Source organism: Equus asinus, chromosome 11 (assembly GCF_041296235.1).
Source record: "Equus asinus isolate D_3611 breed Donkey chromosome 11, EquAss-T2T_v2, whole genome shotgun sequence".
NCBI lineage: Eukaryota > Metazoa > Chordata > Mammalia > Perissodactyla > Equidae > Equus > Equus asinus.
Window position 1 is genome coordinate 24046042 of NC_091800.1, and position 14109 is coordinate 24060150.

At 47.2% G+C, this 14109-nt stretch overlaps 1 protein-coding gene across 7 annotated transcripts in view; it reads right to left on the bottom strand.

Moving 5' to 3' along the window:
- The window catches only part of FAM124A (family with sequence similarity 124 member A), an 88244-nt gene that overhangs the window by 51173 nt on the left and 22962 nt on the right, over positions 1 to 14109 (bottom strand). For 6 of the 7 annotated variants that reach the window (XR_011506887.1, XR_011506888.1, XM_070520617.1 and 3 more), the window contains one exon: positions 7576 to 8309. Coding sequence is in view for 5 of the 7 variants with exons in the window: in XM_070520617.1 (XP_070376718.1) it covers positions 7576 to 8309 (734 nt within the window). In the remaining 2 variants the exon portion in view is untranslated. Of the gene's footprint in view, positions 1 to 3459; positions 4910 to 7575; positions 8310 to 14109 lie in introns of those variants that run through there. The other variant, XM_070520619.1, reaches the window with a different exon arrangement.

Below are 14109 nucleotides of genomic sequence, written 5' to 3' on the forward strand. Positions count from 1 at the left end.
AAATTCCTCCTTTCCTTCCTCTGCCTCGAAGCTCTCCCTCCAAGTCCTGCCAAGGCCTATAATCATAGTTCACTTCTTCTTCTTTTTTTCCTCCAAAAGAAAATCACTGTTCCCTCCAGGCCTGAAGAGCTATGATGTCACTTATACATCTGTAGGAATATCAAACCCAGACGATGCTCTGGGAAATTATTTTCTAGGGGTGACTTTCAACCACCCTAAATAATCTTCACAGGTAAAATAGCCCAGTGCAGGCAATGTGGTTGACTGGAAACAGCGATTTTCCTCAGAGTCTGGACAAGGAGCCACAATCCCTGGGCAAGTGTAGCCAGCTGGTATGCCCAGTGGCCTCCTGTTCATGTGGTGTCTTCCTGCCTCCACATGTGGATGCCCTGCCCCGTGGGTCACTGCACCGCTGCCCCGAGAATATCAGAGACCAGGGGAGGAGGGACGAGCTCACGTCTGCTGAGCAGCTGCTGTGCATCGGACATCAGGCTTAGGGCTGGGAACAGGATAAAAACAGTTTTAGGAAGCTCTGCTCACCCTCCAGACTCCTCTTGCACCTTGTATTCTTTTTTTCTTTTAATTGAGATATAATTGACATATAACATTATATTAGTTTCAGGTATTCCACATGATTCAATGTATGTACCTGTTGCAAAATGATCACCACAATACAGCGACTTGTACTCTTGATGTTGCATCCCGAGCCTGCTACTACTAAGTACAATTATAATATACTTTAAAAAGTGACTGTGCCCCAGGCGGTGGTAACCAGATATGGGGAGACCTGCCTTAGAACATCCTATGCCTGGGAAGCGGGCACAGAGGGTGCTACCGGCAGCAGCACCTGGGAGCCGGTTAGAAATGCAGCATCTCAGGCCCCACCCCGGACCTCCTGGATCAGAGGGTCTGGCGCAGGCCCCAGGAATCTGTGATCTTCATGCCTGCTGAAGTCCGAGAAGCACTAGTACAGAGAACGCGCAGGCCCCTACTGGGATGCTTGGGAAAGGATGGGGAGCGGCACAGGCACCGTGGGTTCATGCGTCAAATGCACCTAAGTCCGCTCCCAGTCCCATCTGCTGTTGGTAGACAAGGAGTGGCAGCTGCCTGGCCTCAGTCTCAGGGTGTGTATCTGCAGGGAGGTTATGAAGGGTCCCCAGCTGGCAGAAGTGCTCAGACGGCTAAGTAAGGTATTAGAGGACGCTTAGCCCAGACTGCGGCACCTACTAAGCAAGCTATGAAGATGCATTGTCACATCATTATTATTTCTTGGGTCAATTCTTCCCCGCAGAAGCTTATACCAAGGCAAGAAGCTGACAACTAGAGACGGTCTGTCCCTGTTTCTGAAGGAGAGACGCCAAGCCTGGAGGGTGGACCATTGTCGTGTGTGTCTTCTGGCCTCCTCAGAGACACTGGCTGAGCCTCCCCTTACTCTTGGAGCCTCCCCTGGGAGAAGGAGGGCCTCTCCCATGGCCAGATGGAGGGGAGAAGGGCTCCCATCAGCATGGCCACTGTTCCCTGCATGGAAGAGAAGCTGGCCCACGGGGCCTCCAGCCTGGTTCAGGCAGGGAGAGGCCATGGGAGGCCACTAACACCTCCTTTTTGCCCTATTCCCTGAAGTCCTGCTTAGTCAGTAAGAAGACACCATGGCCCAAGGAGTCCTCCCTCCAGGTACCTCCTGTCCCCGTCTCCTCCTCTGGGCTCTTGTCACTCTATGTCCCCTGTCACCAACCACCCCCTAACCACCATGCCGAGCCTTTCCACTGCTCACTCTGCCTCTAGTGGGCATGCTCACAATAGTCCAAAGTCTCCCACCTCTCTCCCCTCCTGCCTACCTTTCCTTCTTTCCTTCCTTTATTCATTCAAACACTGAGTCTAACATGCTGACACTCTCAGAGGCACTAGGGACACAGCAGTGGGCAAAACAGATGAAGTCCCCGCCTTGAGGTGCCTGTGTTCCAGTGGGGGAGACAGACGAACCTATGATTCAGTTCACACACAGCACATTCAAAAGTGACGGTGCTCCGGAGAAAGAGAAAGCTGGGCAGAGAGGACAGCTGCTAGCGTGTCCATGTGAGAGAACCGGAGAGGGAGAGTGTTTCTCCCAGGGTGGCCAGGGCAGTCCCTGCTAATGAGGGGACCCTAGCAGACACCTGAGGGAGGCGAGGGAGCGAGCCATGTGGCCAGCTGCGGGGTGTCCCAGGCAGAGGGGCGCTCCAGGCAGAGGGGCAGAGCGGGCCCAGGGATCTGATTCTGAAGGATCAACAACGAGGCCAGGGTGGCTGGGGCCGCTTGAGGGGAGCAGAGGCGAGCAGAAGAACAGAACAGCGAGTCACACGGGGCCCTGCTGGCCACTGTGGGGTGGGATGGACAGCCCTGGGGGTTCTGAGCAGAGGAGTCACATAGTGTGACATGTTTTAAATGTTAGGGGGAACTAACTGTAAAGAGGTGAGGGCAGAAATAAGGTGACTGGTTGGGAGGCTGGTCAAGAGGAAACGCCAGTGGCTCCAAGCCCATGGTGGCAGCGGCAGTGATGAGAAGGAGTTCGATTCTGCCTGTATTTTGGAGGTGGAGTACACAGGGTCTCCTGAAAGAGGAGGCCTCAGAATGATGCTGGCATTTTTGGCCTAAGCAACTGAAGAACTGCTTGCCCTTTCCTGAGTTGGTTTCTCACCAAACACCTCTCTACCCTCAGGATGGCAGCTCGGAGCCCTGGCCACTGGCTGGCCTGGCAGCCCTGCCCACGTCTTTGTGCCTGTTGCTGCCCTGGGCCTCCCCAGGACCCCCTGGACCCACACTCACCCTCAGCTCAGCTCAGCTCTGCTCAGGCATCTGTTTTTCCAAGAAGCCTTTCATGACCATCTGCCCCCTGCCGGCCAGCATCAACCAATCCACTCTGTGTAATAGCAGCTACTGTTTACTGAGTCCTGTCCGGGGGCACTTCAAAGACATTCTTTCTAAATGTCTGAGTAACTCTGCAGGTAAGAATTAGTCTCCTAAATTTTCAGATTGGGAAATGAAGTTTCAGCAAGTCAAATACTGTATGATTCCACTTATATGAGGTCCCTAAAGGAGTCAAACTCATAGAGACAGAAAGCAGGATGGTGGCTGCCAGGGGCTGGGGGAGGGGAGAACGAGGAGTCAGTGTTTAATGGGGACCGAGTTTCAGTTTTGCAAGATGAAAAGAGTTCCAGAGATGGATGGTGGCGATGGTTGCACAACAATATGAATGTACTTAATGCCACTGAACTGCATACTTAAAAATGGTTAAGATGGTAAATTTTATTAGGTGCATTTTATCACAATTAAATCACACTTAAATCACAATTTTTTTAAAGTCTCTGGAGCCCACTCAGTCTCACAATTACATCCTTATCAGCATCCGTCTTCCTGTGCCCACAGCGCCAACGTCTCCGGTATTGTACGATTGATTGTCTAGTCAATCTCCTTGCTGTATGAAGACAAATAAACTAGCTGATCTGAATGAAATCTTAAAAGCTCTCCAGTGAAGACAATCCCAGAGACTGAGCCTGGCAACTCTTACAATCGGTCACAATTCTTCGTGTCAGGAGTTCTTGTCTTTTATCTCTTACTTAAAACCTTTTGTTTAAGCTAATTTCCTCTTCGGCCCTATGAGGACGCAAAGAACAGCTGGTGACCATCCTCCATGGAAGAGGTCTTCCAAAGGCTTAGACACCACTGCTAAAGTGCCTCACTACTTTGAAGACATGGAGCAACCTGCTTTCAAAATTTTCCAGCCTAAAATTGCAGCCACATTCTGTTTGTGGAATTGAGCTTTGGGTCCTCAACTATGCCTTTGTCTGTGTGTTTGGCTGGATCCCAAATCACTTTTTTTTTTTTGAGGAAGATTTGCCCTGAGCTAACATCTACCGCCAATCCTCTTCTTTTTTCTGAGGAAGACTGTCCCTGAGCTAACATCTGTGCTCATCTTCCCCCACTTTCTATGTGGGACTCCTGCCACAGCATGGCTTGACAAGCGGTGCGTAGGTCCACAACTGGGATCCGAACCGGCGAACCCCAGGCAGCTGAAGCGGAATCTGTAAACTTAATTGCTGCACCACCGGCCCGGCCCCCAAATCACTTCTTAAAGAGAGTTTTGGCTCTGCCCATGGCACTGCCATGGCAGGCCTCCAAAGGAGGCAGGTGACCTTCCGCCAGGCCTGTGCCCTTGTCAGCTCCCTAAGAAGACGCCAACACATAACCCAGCTGAGTCACAGTGTTTCTGACTCTGTCCTTTACCAGCTACATGCAATAGGTGTACTCCAGGCACTTGGCTTAAATAAAAAAGCCAAGCTCGGGGCCAGCCCAGTGGTGTAGCAGTTAAGTTCATGCGTTCTGCTTCAGCGGCCTGGGGTTCGCAGGTTCAGGTCCGAGGCATGGACCTACACACGGCTTATCAAGCCATGCTATGGCAGGCATCCCACATACAAAAAGTAGAGGAATATGGGCACAGATGTTAGCTCAGGGCCAATCTTCCTCAGCAGAAAGAGGAGGATTGGCAGTGGATGTTAGCTCAGGGCTAATCTTTCTCAAAAAAAAAAAAAAAGAAAAAAATCAAGCTCACTGTCACTCACTATCAAAAGCTTGGCTGAGAGAAACAAATTTTGGGAGCTATCTAAAAGTGTATCCCTCCCTCTGGGATTAAGCCAAGGCCCCAGGAGCTGCAGGTGGGGACTACCCTGTTTTGCCCAGCCTCCCTCCGGTCTAATATAGCCATATTCCGAACTTGCTTGACTAGGTACTTCTTCCCCTCTTTTGTGCAATACAGAGGAATTGATATGTCCATTTAAGGGAAGGGGTCCCAGGAGCTGAGGAGGAGAGGTCTTCTCTTCTGCTTCTGTCTCTGTTCTGTTTCTTCATCTGTGTGCAGCTTACACAAATGCTCAATCTGTGAAAATGCATTCAGCTGTATATTTATGACCTGTGCACTTTTCTGTATGTATACTATTCTTCAATAAAAAGTAAAGACAAACACACAGAGAGAACCTTTCATCTTCAAAGTACAATGTTATGTTAGTTCTAGGGGATGTGGAAAGATTCATAAACACAGGCCTTGACTCCAGAAAGCTATAGGTTAGTACCATCAAGCATTAATGCCAATTTCTAGGGTGCATTTTCCAGAGGCATCTTGGGCAACTTCTGATGCTAGCAACTCCCCATCCACGTGCCTTCCTGCCTTTCCCCTTGAAGCAGGCAATGCCAAGAAAGAAGAGGGATGAGTTTCACGAGGAGGAGGTCTTTCTTTCCATCTTATCAGATCTTAGGAAAAACCATTTCCAAATTCTTATTAAGAGGCTCGGTAGCTCCCAGAAAAAACCCCTCAGTGTTTTTCCTCCAGAGGAATTAAATGGGAGGAGGAAGTTTCTGAAATACGGAATGTTAAGTCAATGGGGCAGGATGAGAAAATAAAATGCAATCTATATGTTAAGAAAGCAACTGAAAACTACCCAACCAAGATATCCTTCAGTGTATAATGCCACTCACCTGAACAAAACCACTTATATGAAAAATTACAGTTGGAAATGGAACTTGGGAAACACATTGCTAAATAAAAAGGTGCAGATAAAAAGGCGTTCTCTCAATCACGCCCCTCCCCCCATGACCTACCTATCCTAATTGTGCTAAAGACTGAAACTGAAAAGTGACTTAAAGAGATGGGCAGGTCCATCTCACACTAGAGTGCAAGGCGGCTTTCTGCAGTGATGCAGCAACAGCAGCCTGTTCAGATAGCCATAATCAAGGACTACGAGGGGGCCGTTAGTCATTTCTACCCATATTCACTTAACTCCTCAGCATATTACTATTTGGAACAAAGGCTTCATTCCTGAGACGCAAGACACAAATCTTTCTTCTTACTCTTTTCACACTTTGATGCTCTAACTTCAAAAGCCTGCACCTGTACAGATTTTATAACCATTTAAACATGTGGATCTTCTTTGAAATATTCTTTCAATGGTTCCTTTGAGCAGAGCCCAGGCCGAGCTTTCATACTTTATTCTTTCATTTACGTTATTATAGTGATCAAGCGAAAAAAATATTCTAATTACTGCAAAAAGGAAGCAGTCCTTTTGGAAACAATCACATTCATTTTAGTCTTTTAGGATAAACAAAATCCTTTCATTAACTTTTACTTATGCAACTGCATCACGTTTTGCATAAAGAATTGGCAGTCTTCAAACAGAAAAAATTTTTCTCACATTTCAAAAGGGATTAAAGAGAAAATGCTAGCTAGCATTCAGTTCACTGAATAATAAAGCAATATTATTTAGTTTCTAATCTGCACAGTTCTAAGGGAAATCTGAAAATTATCTATGTCCTATAAATAGTAAGTATCTTAAGGTGACCTTTCTGACTTGAGCGATGTGGCTTGGCTGTAGTTTTAACCAGTTATCTGACATGTGCCAAATCCTCACTTCATTTTGTGGTATGTGGATTACAGTTCTGATGTTTAATGCCCAAACCAACAAAACTATGAAACTTTACCTGCGATTCAAGTAGCTACAATCACCACCTTTCAAGATAATGTCCCCTAATTTGCTATCAACTTTCTCCTTTCAGGTAGCCATACATGAAATGCCAGAGATGCCAGAGATGCCAGAGGCAGAGGCTTTTCAGAAAAACAAGGTCCTGTATGGTTGGAACTGGATTACCTGTCAATCCCAGAAAGCCAGGGGTGGAAAGCAGTCATCAGGTAGGGCCAGGTGTAGGATGTTTTAAACCTAGGTGCTCAATTTTGAATTCTAGAGTCTAATTAATAATCTCTAAAGAGTTTTGGACAATCACTGGAAGGAATGGAGGAGAAAGGGCTCTGGTAATTGAGGGAAGGCATTAACCAAGGGAAAGGACAGGGCAGTTCGCTGCATCCATTTCCTCAAATGAATTCACTCACACCTTCCCACACTTAATGAGACCAGAGCTCCAAAGGCATTGCTTACTCCTTAAAATGTTTAGGACAGTCATTTTTCAAGTGACTACTGAATTTTAACAACTTACTGCCCAGCAGTAGAAGAGGGGATGGGTAGAAGATGAGGTGGCATCCGAGGGAAGAAGAGAACAGATACCTTCTCTACTGAATGTCAACATATTTCACAATTTTCATAGATGGGTTTTCCTGCAGTTCCTCTGCGGGAGTCAAGAATACATTGGTAAAACCTCCCTAAGCGTGAGGGAGCAGATTCAGGAATCTTTAATATCAAGTTCCCCGGGATATAAGCTCATCTGAAATCCCCAGGAGCCCTGAGCATTTAGTGGATGCTCACCCACAGGTGGGTGAAGAGACACCCAGGGGAACCGGCAGTTGCTTGCCTGAGCTCAGCACATGGCCGTAACAGTAGAGTGAAAAGAACCAACGGAAAGAGCCTGTCATGCTTCTCTTGCGTTTAGTAGAGTATGGATGCCCTGACTTAGTCTAAGAGCCAGAGGGTCACTGATCTCTCCTTTGTCTTAATTTATTGCTCTGTCACAGGTATTAATTTAGGGTTTCTGGCAGAGCCAACTAACTTGTTTCTCTGTTGCCCCAAACAGATAGACACACACAGACTTCCCCCAAGGTACCTGCAGAAGGATCTTGTTCCCGTCGTGGTCCTCTGTCTGCCAGCGCCCCTCACTGATGGGGCTGCAGGGGTTGGGCAGGAGAGGCACCAGCTGACCGATGTCCTTGACTCGGAACTCCAGCACGGAGGAGTCGGTGGGGACTGGGGTCTGGTCACTGGGCAGTCTTTTCAGAGAGAACTGGATGTCCACATCCAGATTGGAGAAAATGGGGAAGATGCAGAAGTCCGTTTTCCTCTGACTGGGGCTCCGCCTGAGGATCAGCTCGTAGAACTTGAGGATGTCGGCGTAGTTGTCGTGGCGACAGTAGATGGTGAAGCGCACGATTTCCCTGCCGTAGTGCACGGGCCGGATGGCCCACAGCGGGGTCCCGGGGGCCAGCGTGAAGAAGTCCTGGCTGCAGGGCAGGTAGGGCAGGAACCTGCCGGGCACGCGCTCCGTGTGGTGGTGGCGCCAGGGCGGCCGCTGCAGCGTGCGGTGCAGCTGCAGGATCTGCTCCTCGCCGTACTCCTCCTGCAGGAAGAGAACCACCGCCAGCGCCGGCTGTGCCACCTTGGGGAGCTTCCTGCGCCGCCGGGATGCCCTCCTTTCAGAGACCCTGAACAGCTGCAGATCTGGGTGGATCCAAGCCAAGACCTTGTCGATGGCTTCCTGCAGGGGCTGGGACTCCCCTGGGTCTGCGATTATGTGGATGCTAACCAGGAAAGGGTCCTGTGCCTCCTCCACAGAAAGCTCACCTGGGAACACACACACAGACAGAAACCGTGGCTATTTCATTAAGGTGTCCTGTGATGACATGCAAGGCCTGGGCAGGAAGACATGCTAAATTCTAACTGAACTGACTTCATGATCGTTATGATTTTATGATCTCAAGTTCACATGCAGAAACTACCATTGCAGCACCACAGCAACAAAAAACTAAAGAACTATTGCTACGAATGGTTCCCAAGGTGGGCAGCGTTAGGAAAACCATGGTGCTGTACTTTATCAGGTTGAGTGTACTTTCTATTAGACTCCAGAAAGCCAAGCCTCCATTGATCTGGAAGGGATAACAGGCCCATCAGAGAAGATGCTGTAGCATCAAGTGTACACTATTTATAATTTCCTGAAGCCTCACACCATGAATGTGCCCTGTCCCACTGCACTCCCCTGGTTTGCTTATTTCATTGGTTTTTTCTGTTCATTCATTTAACAAACATTTATGAAATCCTTTCTTCATGCCCTGTGCTAGGCACGTCCTGTAACTGACAGCTCAAGCTCTGGCTGGAGGCCAACAGTGTCCTTATGGTGGGACGCCTGGTCCTGATCATCTCGTTGCTGGAAACAAAGGGAAGAACAACGCTGGGCACAGTGTTCTTGCTGTCAGGGCTTACTGGTTAGGGCTTAACTGTGGTTAGGGGTGGGGGACGTATGGGGGGACCATTACTACCCATGTAATGCTGCCTTTTGGGCCTCTCCCCAGGCCAGGTCCACTCAGAAGCCTATGCATCCTAAATGGGTCAGTTACCCTCCTTATGTCTTCTGCCAGACCATCTGGAAGCATAGAATTCCAAGTGTGAAGTTGACTGTTTAAGTTGGCAACACTTTCCCATGGGGTGAACAGTTTGCTGGCCACCCTGGCATATTTCTAATTCAGAAATATTCAGCATATTTCATCAGATAACTTCATGAAGGCTTGTTCTTTTTAAAAGATGGCTCTATTTGCATTTAGATAAGTTTTACGACTCATCCAAGGGAAATCAAGAAATCTTTAAGTCTATTGTGGCTTGGGGGACTAGATCCATCTGGAATCTAGACCTGTCTTCACACATGTACCTCACCATGACCACTAGGGTGTTAGGCATAGAGTGATCCTGAGCTCAATAACATTTGAGAAGTGTGATATGCTTTTAAGAACCATAACCTCGATCAGCTCACAGGATGAAAGGTAATTTTTTTATTGTAGGTGAACAAGACATTCCAAGTGGGCTTACAGGTACATTTCATCATATGCATCTTTAATAACATGATTTTAATTTTGTTGGATCAAAAGCTCTCTGAATTTTCACCCTCTGTTAGATATCTCACTTGGGAATAGTTAGTTCAGTTTATTGTTGTCTTCTTTCTCATTTACTCATTCATTCATATATTTTTTGGAGCAATCAGTGGATACCAGGACTGGGACAAGGAAGCGGGTACTACTGAATACTATGGGAGTCTGTTTACATAGCGTCTGGCATGAATGTTGCTCCCTTCGAGTTGTACAGTGCATGACCTGCCCAACCACAGGCAGTAGCCCTCTACAGAAACCATAAGCCACAAATGAGAACTTCATGATTTAGTTGGGAAACACAGACATGAAAAATTGAAATTCAATCTGATATATGCCTATAGGAAATACAGTAGAGTAGCATCTCAGGAAGGAGTTGGATTGTAAAGTCACCATGAGGTAAAAATTACCTGTAGATAATATTACCACTGAAAGCCCCTTAAATTTCCAGTGTAGTACTGAAGGTACTGACCTGCAACAAGACAACGTGGCCAGACAGACGTCCCTTTGGTTGAGCACCAGATGAAATAACAGGCTTGTTGCATGACTTGTGTTATGAAAGAATAGTCTTGTATCATTAAGCATGAGACCCACCCCCCACCCCCCACCAAGCAGGCTGTACCTTTTACTCTACAAGAGGTTTCTGGGAGCTCGAGAGTCTTCTGGAACCTAAGGATGACTACAGTAACAGCAAAGTCAAGTCTCAGTACCCCCATGATCATACAGCAGAGTGGTGGGTGGAATTATTTAAACTCCCTCTCTCCCTCCCTCCTTCTGGCTGAGGATGTATTCCCGAATTTGTATGAGCTAAATATGAGCATTATGCAATTCCAATTTACTACCACACGACAAAGGAAGGAGCAACTTTTTCTCTAAAGGGCTTCCGAGAAGGCTTTCCGGAGGAGGTTCCATGTGAACTGGGCCTTGAAGGTAAATGACATCTCACTTAAAATAACCTCAGATGTGGGCGAGATCACTGTAGGAAGAGGGAGCACTGTTTATGAAGGCTCAGAACTGTGCAAAAAAACAAGCACATTTGGAAGGGGGTGGTGAGTAATTCTGAAACATGGCAACAGATGCCACAGGAAAAATGGATTGGAGCCAAGTTGTACAGGGCCTCAGCTCAATTTGGTAGTGATAAGGGGCAAGGGAAAGGGTGTTTTTCTTGCTAGATTACCAATTTATTATAAAAGGGTATAACTCAGGAACATCCAGATGGAAGAGATACATAGGGCAAGGTATAGGGAAAGGGTGCAGAGCTTCCATGTTCCCTCAGAGCACAGCACTCTCCCCAAAGCTCTCCGAACCCCATCCTTTTGGGTTTTAAAAGAGGCTTCGTTACAAAAGCACAATTTTTTAAATTGAGATATAATTGACATATAACATTATATTAGTTTCAGATGTACAACATAATAATTTGATATTTGTATATATTGTGGAATGATCATCACAGCATAAGTCTAGTTAACATCTGTCACCATATATAGTCACAAAAATGTTTTTCTTGTGATGAGGACTTTTAAGATCTACTCTCTTAGCAAGTTTTAAATATGCAATACAGTATTATTAATTATAGTCATCATGCGGTACATTACATCCCCTTGACAATTATTTTATAACTGGAAGTTTGTACCTTTTGGAAAGTTTTAATAAAGGGATGTTGGGACCAAGTTAGGGGGAGGTTGATTATAGGCAAAGTAAGAAGTTGGAAGATGAGTGCAGAGTCTAGACAAGAGATAACAAGGACCTGGCAGTGTAGGAAACTCATTAGGCCCTAGGTCTTTATCCTACCCTGTCTCCTTGCTCTCTGCCATGTGACTTTGTAGTTCCTCCCACAAAATGGGTGAAGTGCCTTTCCTCACCCTTTGACTTTGGATTAGACCAGATGCCTGGCTTTGCCAATTGAAAGACACATCACTGACGTGTGTTTTTGGCTTGTCTTCTTGTTTCTCTAACATTTCCACAAGAAGAATTTGATTGGGCCAGCCCACTGGCGCCAGAAAGGAGGATGAGAGATATGTGGAGCAGAACCACCCTAGATGAGCCCCACCTACACCAGCCAACCTCAGATACCAAAAGACATGTGGCAAGAGCCACCCAGGTGAGCCTGGTCTAGGTCAGCTGACCCAAGACACATGGGAAATAATAAATGACTGTTGTTTTAAGTCATGGTTTGGGGGTGGTTGTTACACAGCAATGCTTACAGATGCAGGCAGAGTCAGTAGGTATACAGAAGAGCCATAGATTCACAGCCTATTCAGGAGGCACATGTGACAGACTTGGAGTGCGTAGGCCTTGGTGTAGGGAGCAGGAAAGGAGTGTACCTTGATGTTTCTAGCTTGAACAACTGGCCTGATGCTGATGCTTAACTGAGACAGGAAATACAGGAAGAAGGGTAGGTTTGTGGGGAAAGACAAGGAGTTCCACTTTGGCCATGTTGCCTTGAGATGACCAAATGACTTCAGGAGGGGTGTCCTGTTGGCAATTGGACCTGTGCGTTGCTAAGGTGATGGGCTGAATTTAAGAATGGGCCAGTTACCTTTAGACCATATTCTTGCTTTTATGCAGTTACTCATAAGTGTGTGCCCCATATTGATTTGAATCTGTGAAAATTCATGATGATGGCTTAAAAAACAATCAGAATTCATGGATTATTCTGTCCTTTGCTTGCTCTTTCTGCTCACCTGGCTACTTTCTGATTCATTGAACATTAGCACCACTATCAGCAGAAGTGCAGTTGAAACAAAAGTAGTGAAAATGCAAACCAACGAAATTTTCTGCCAGTCAGGAACTCCAGTAAAGGGAGGAGAAGATGCCACAATCACCTAAAACGAATATTTCACTTTTCCATGGTGCCTGGACCTCCCAACAGTAGAGACATGTGACTTTGCTAAATGTTAATGAGTGCTTAATACAAACGGAAAGGGGCAGAAAGGCTTTGAACAATTTGGGGATAAAGAAACTTACTTGAGAAAATTACAGATGATTTCTATGAGGGAAAAAAGGACACATGGAGCAGAAAGAGTATTTGGGAAAAGGAGTTGTCAGAGCAGTCAGGCAGTCCCATTAAGATGCTGACCCCACTCTCAGGGTATACATGTGGCCATGTACGTGGGGTGACAATGTTAGCTAACACATGTCTGCCTTACATTCACTGTGGGCTGGCACTTTCTTGGCATTCTTCATGTATGAATTCTTTAATCTTCATTAAGAAGGATGGAAGGGTTGTTATTATTGTCCCCATTATAGAGAGCAGAAAATCAAGGCATAAAGAGGTAAAGTATCCTGCCATGGCCACATCAGAGCATCTGAGCTCTCCGTGTACAGTCACCCCGCGGCTCTGAGGAGAAGTGTGCTCACCCTCTCTGTATGTGCTTCACAGCAGAATGAGCAGCTGTCACTCTCCAGCCATTTTTGGTCACGCTGCTACTACCTCACCTCCCCTGACTGCTCTCTCTCCTCCCTCCTTCTGATGGGCTGGCTTCTCAGCCACCAGCCAATAGCTTCCTATTGCGGACACACATTTACATCTCTTTCTTCTGGCCCTGGGTCTCTGAGGAAGAATAATCCAGAAACTACCTCCCTGAAGGCACATGCCCAGGTCTTTACATCTGAGCACTGCCCTAAAGGGCAACTGAAACAGGCCAGCACTACAGGTGGGTGCAGCAGGGAGAGAAAAGCAGAAAAGTGACACAGAGAAAGCCTGTGGACAGGCATGAGAGGCCAGGGCGGGGACAGGCCTGGGGTAAGGTAGCTTCTGAGTCTCCCAGACAGAGTTGTCAGGGTGCTCAGCATCAAGCTACCTCAATCTGCCACACAAAGGTTTCCCAGAGAGCAGTAACAAAGGCCAAGCTGAAGCCTGCATGGATGAATGAATGTTTACAGCTTTGCAAAAGGGCAAGATGCCCAGCCTTGGAGCAGGGGGTGGGTCTGAAAGGCACTTGACCAAGCACCAGCTCACCTGGGGAGCTCAGGATGCAGCCAAGAGCAAGCAAGACAGGAAGATGCAGACCTGACCCCAGAGCTCCCATGCACTGCCTGAGCCAGAGAGACGTAAGTGGCTATACTCCTGGCCCAAGACAAGTAAGGAGAACAAGTGGTGGCATTAGCATGCTCTGGCCATTGCCAGCCTGTGCCCACTGCACGTGACCCTGGAATAAACAGGCTCAAAGAGCCACAGAATACAGCTGCAAACTGTCATCGGGTGCTAGGGTTACACACGCCCAGAGAAAATCTGCTTCTGTGGAGCCAGGGAGGAAACCAAGTGTTTGAGGGGAAGGACAGAAAAGGTGAATAATTGATTGTCATGAAAAGCATCTCTGGCTCCCTGGAGAAGCAGACACCGCGACTGTGGGAAATGCTCTGCCTTTATCATATCTATTACATGTCTTCTCAAAGGAGTTCAGAGAGCACCTGCTCAGGGAAGGCACAAACCAAAACGAACTGGGCAACAGACAGCCTTCCCCAGGGCTGGCTGGAGGATGGGAACTGTTCACACAACATTAACA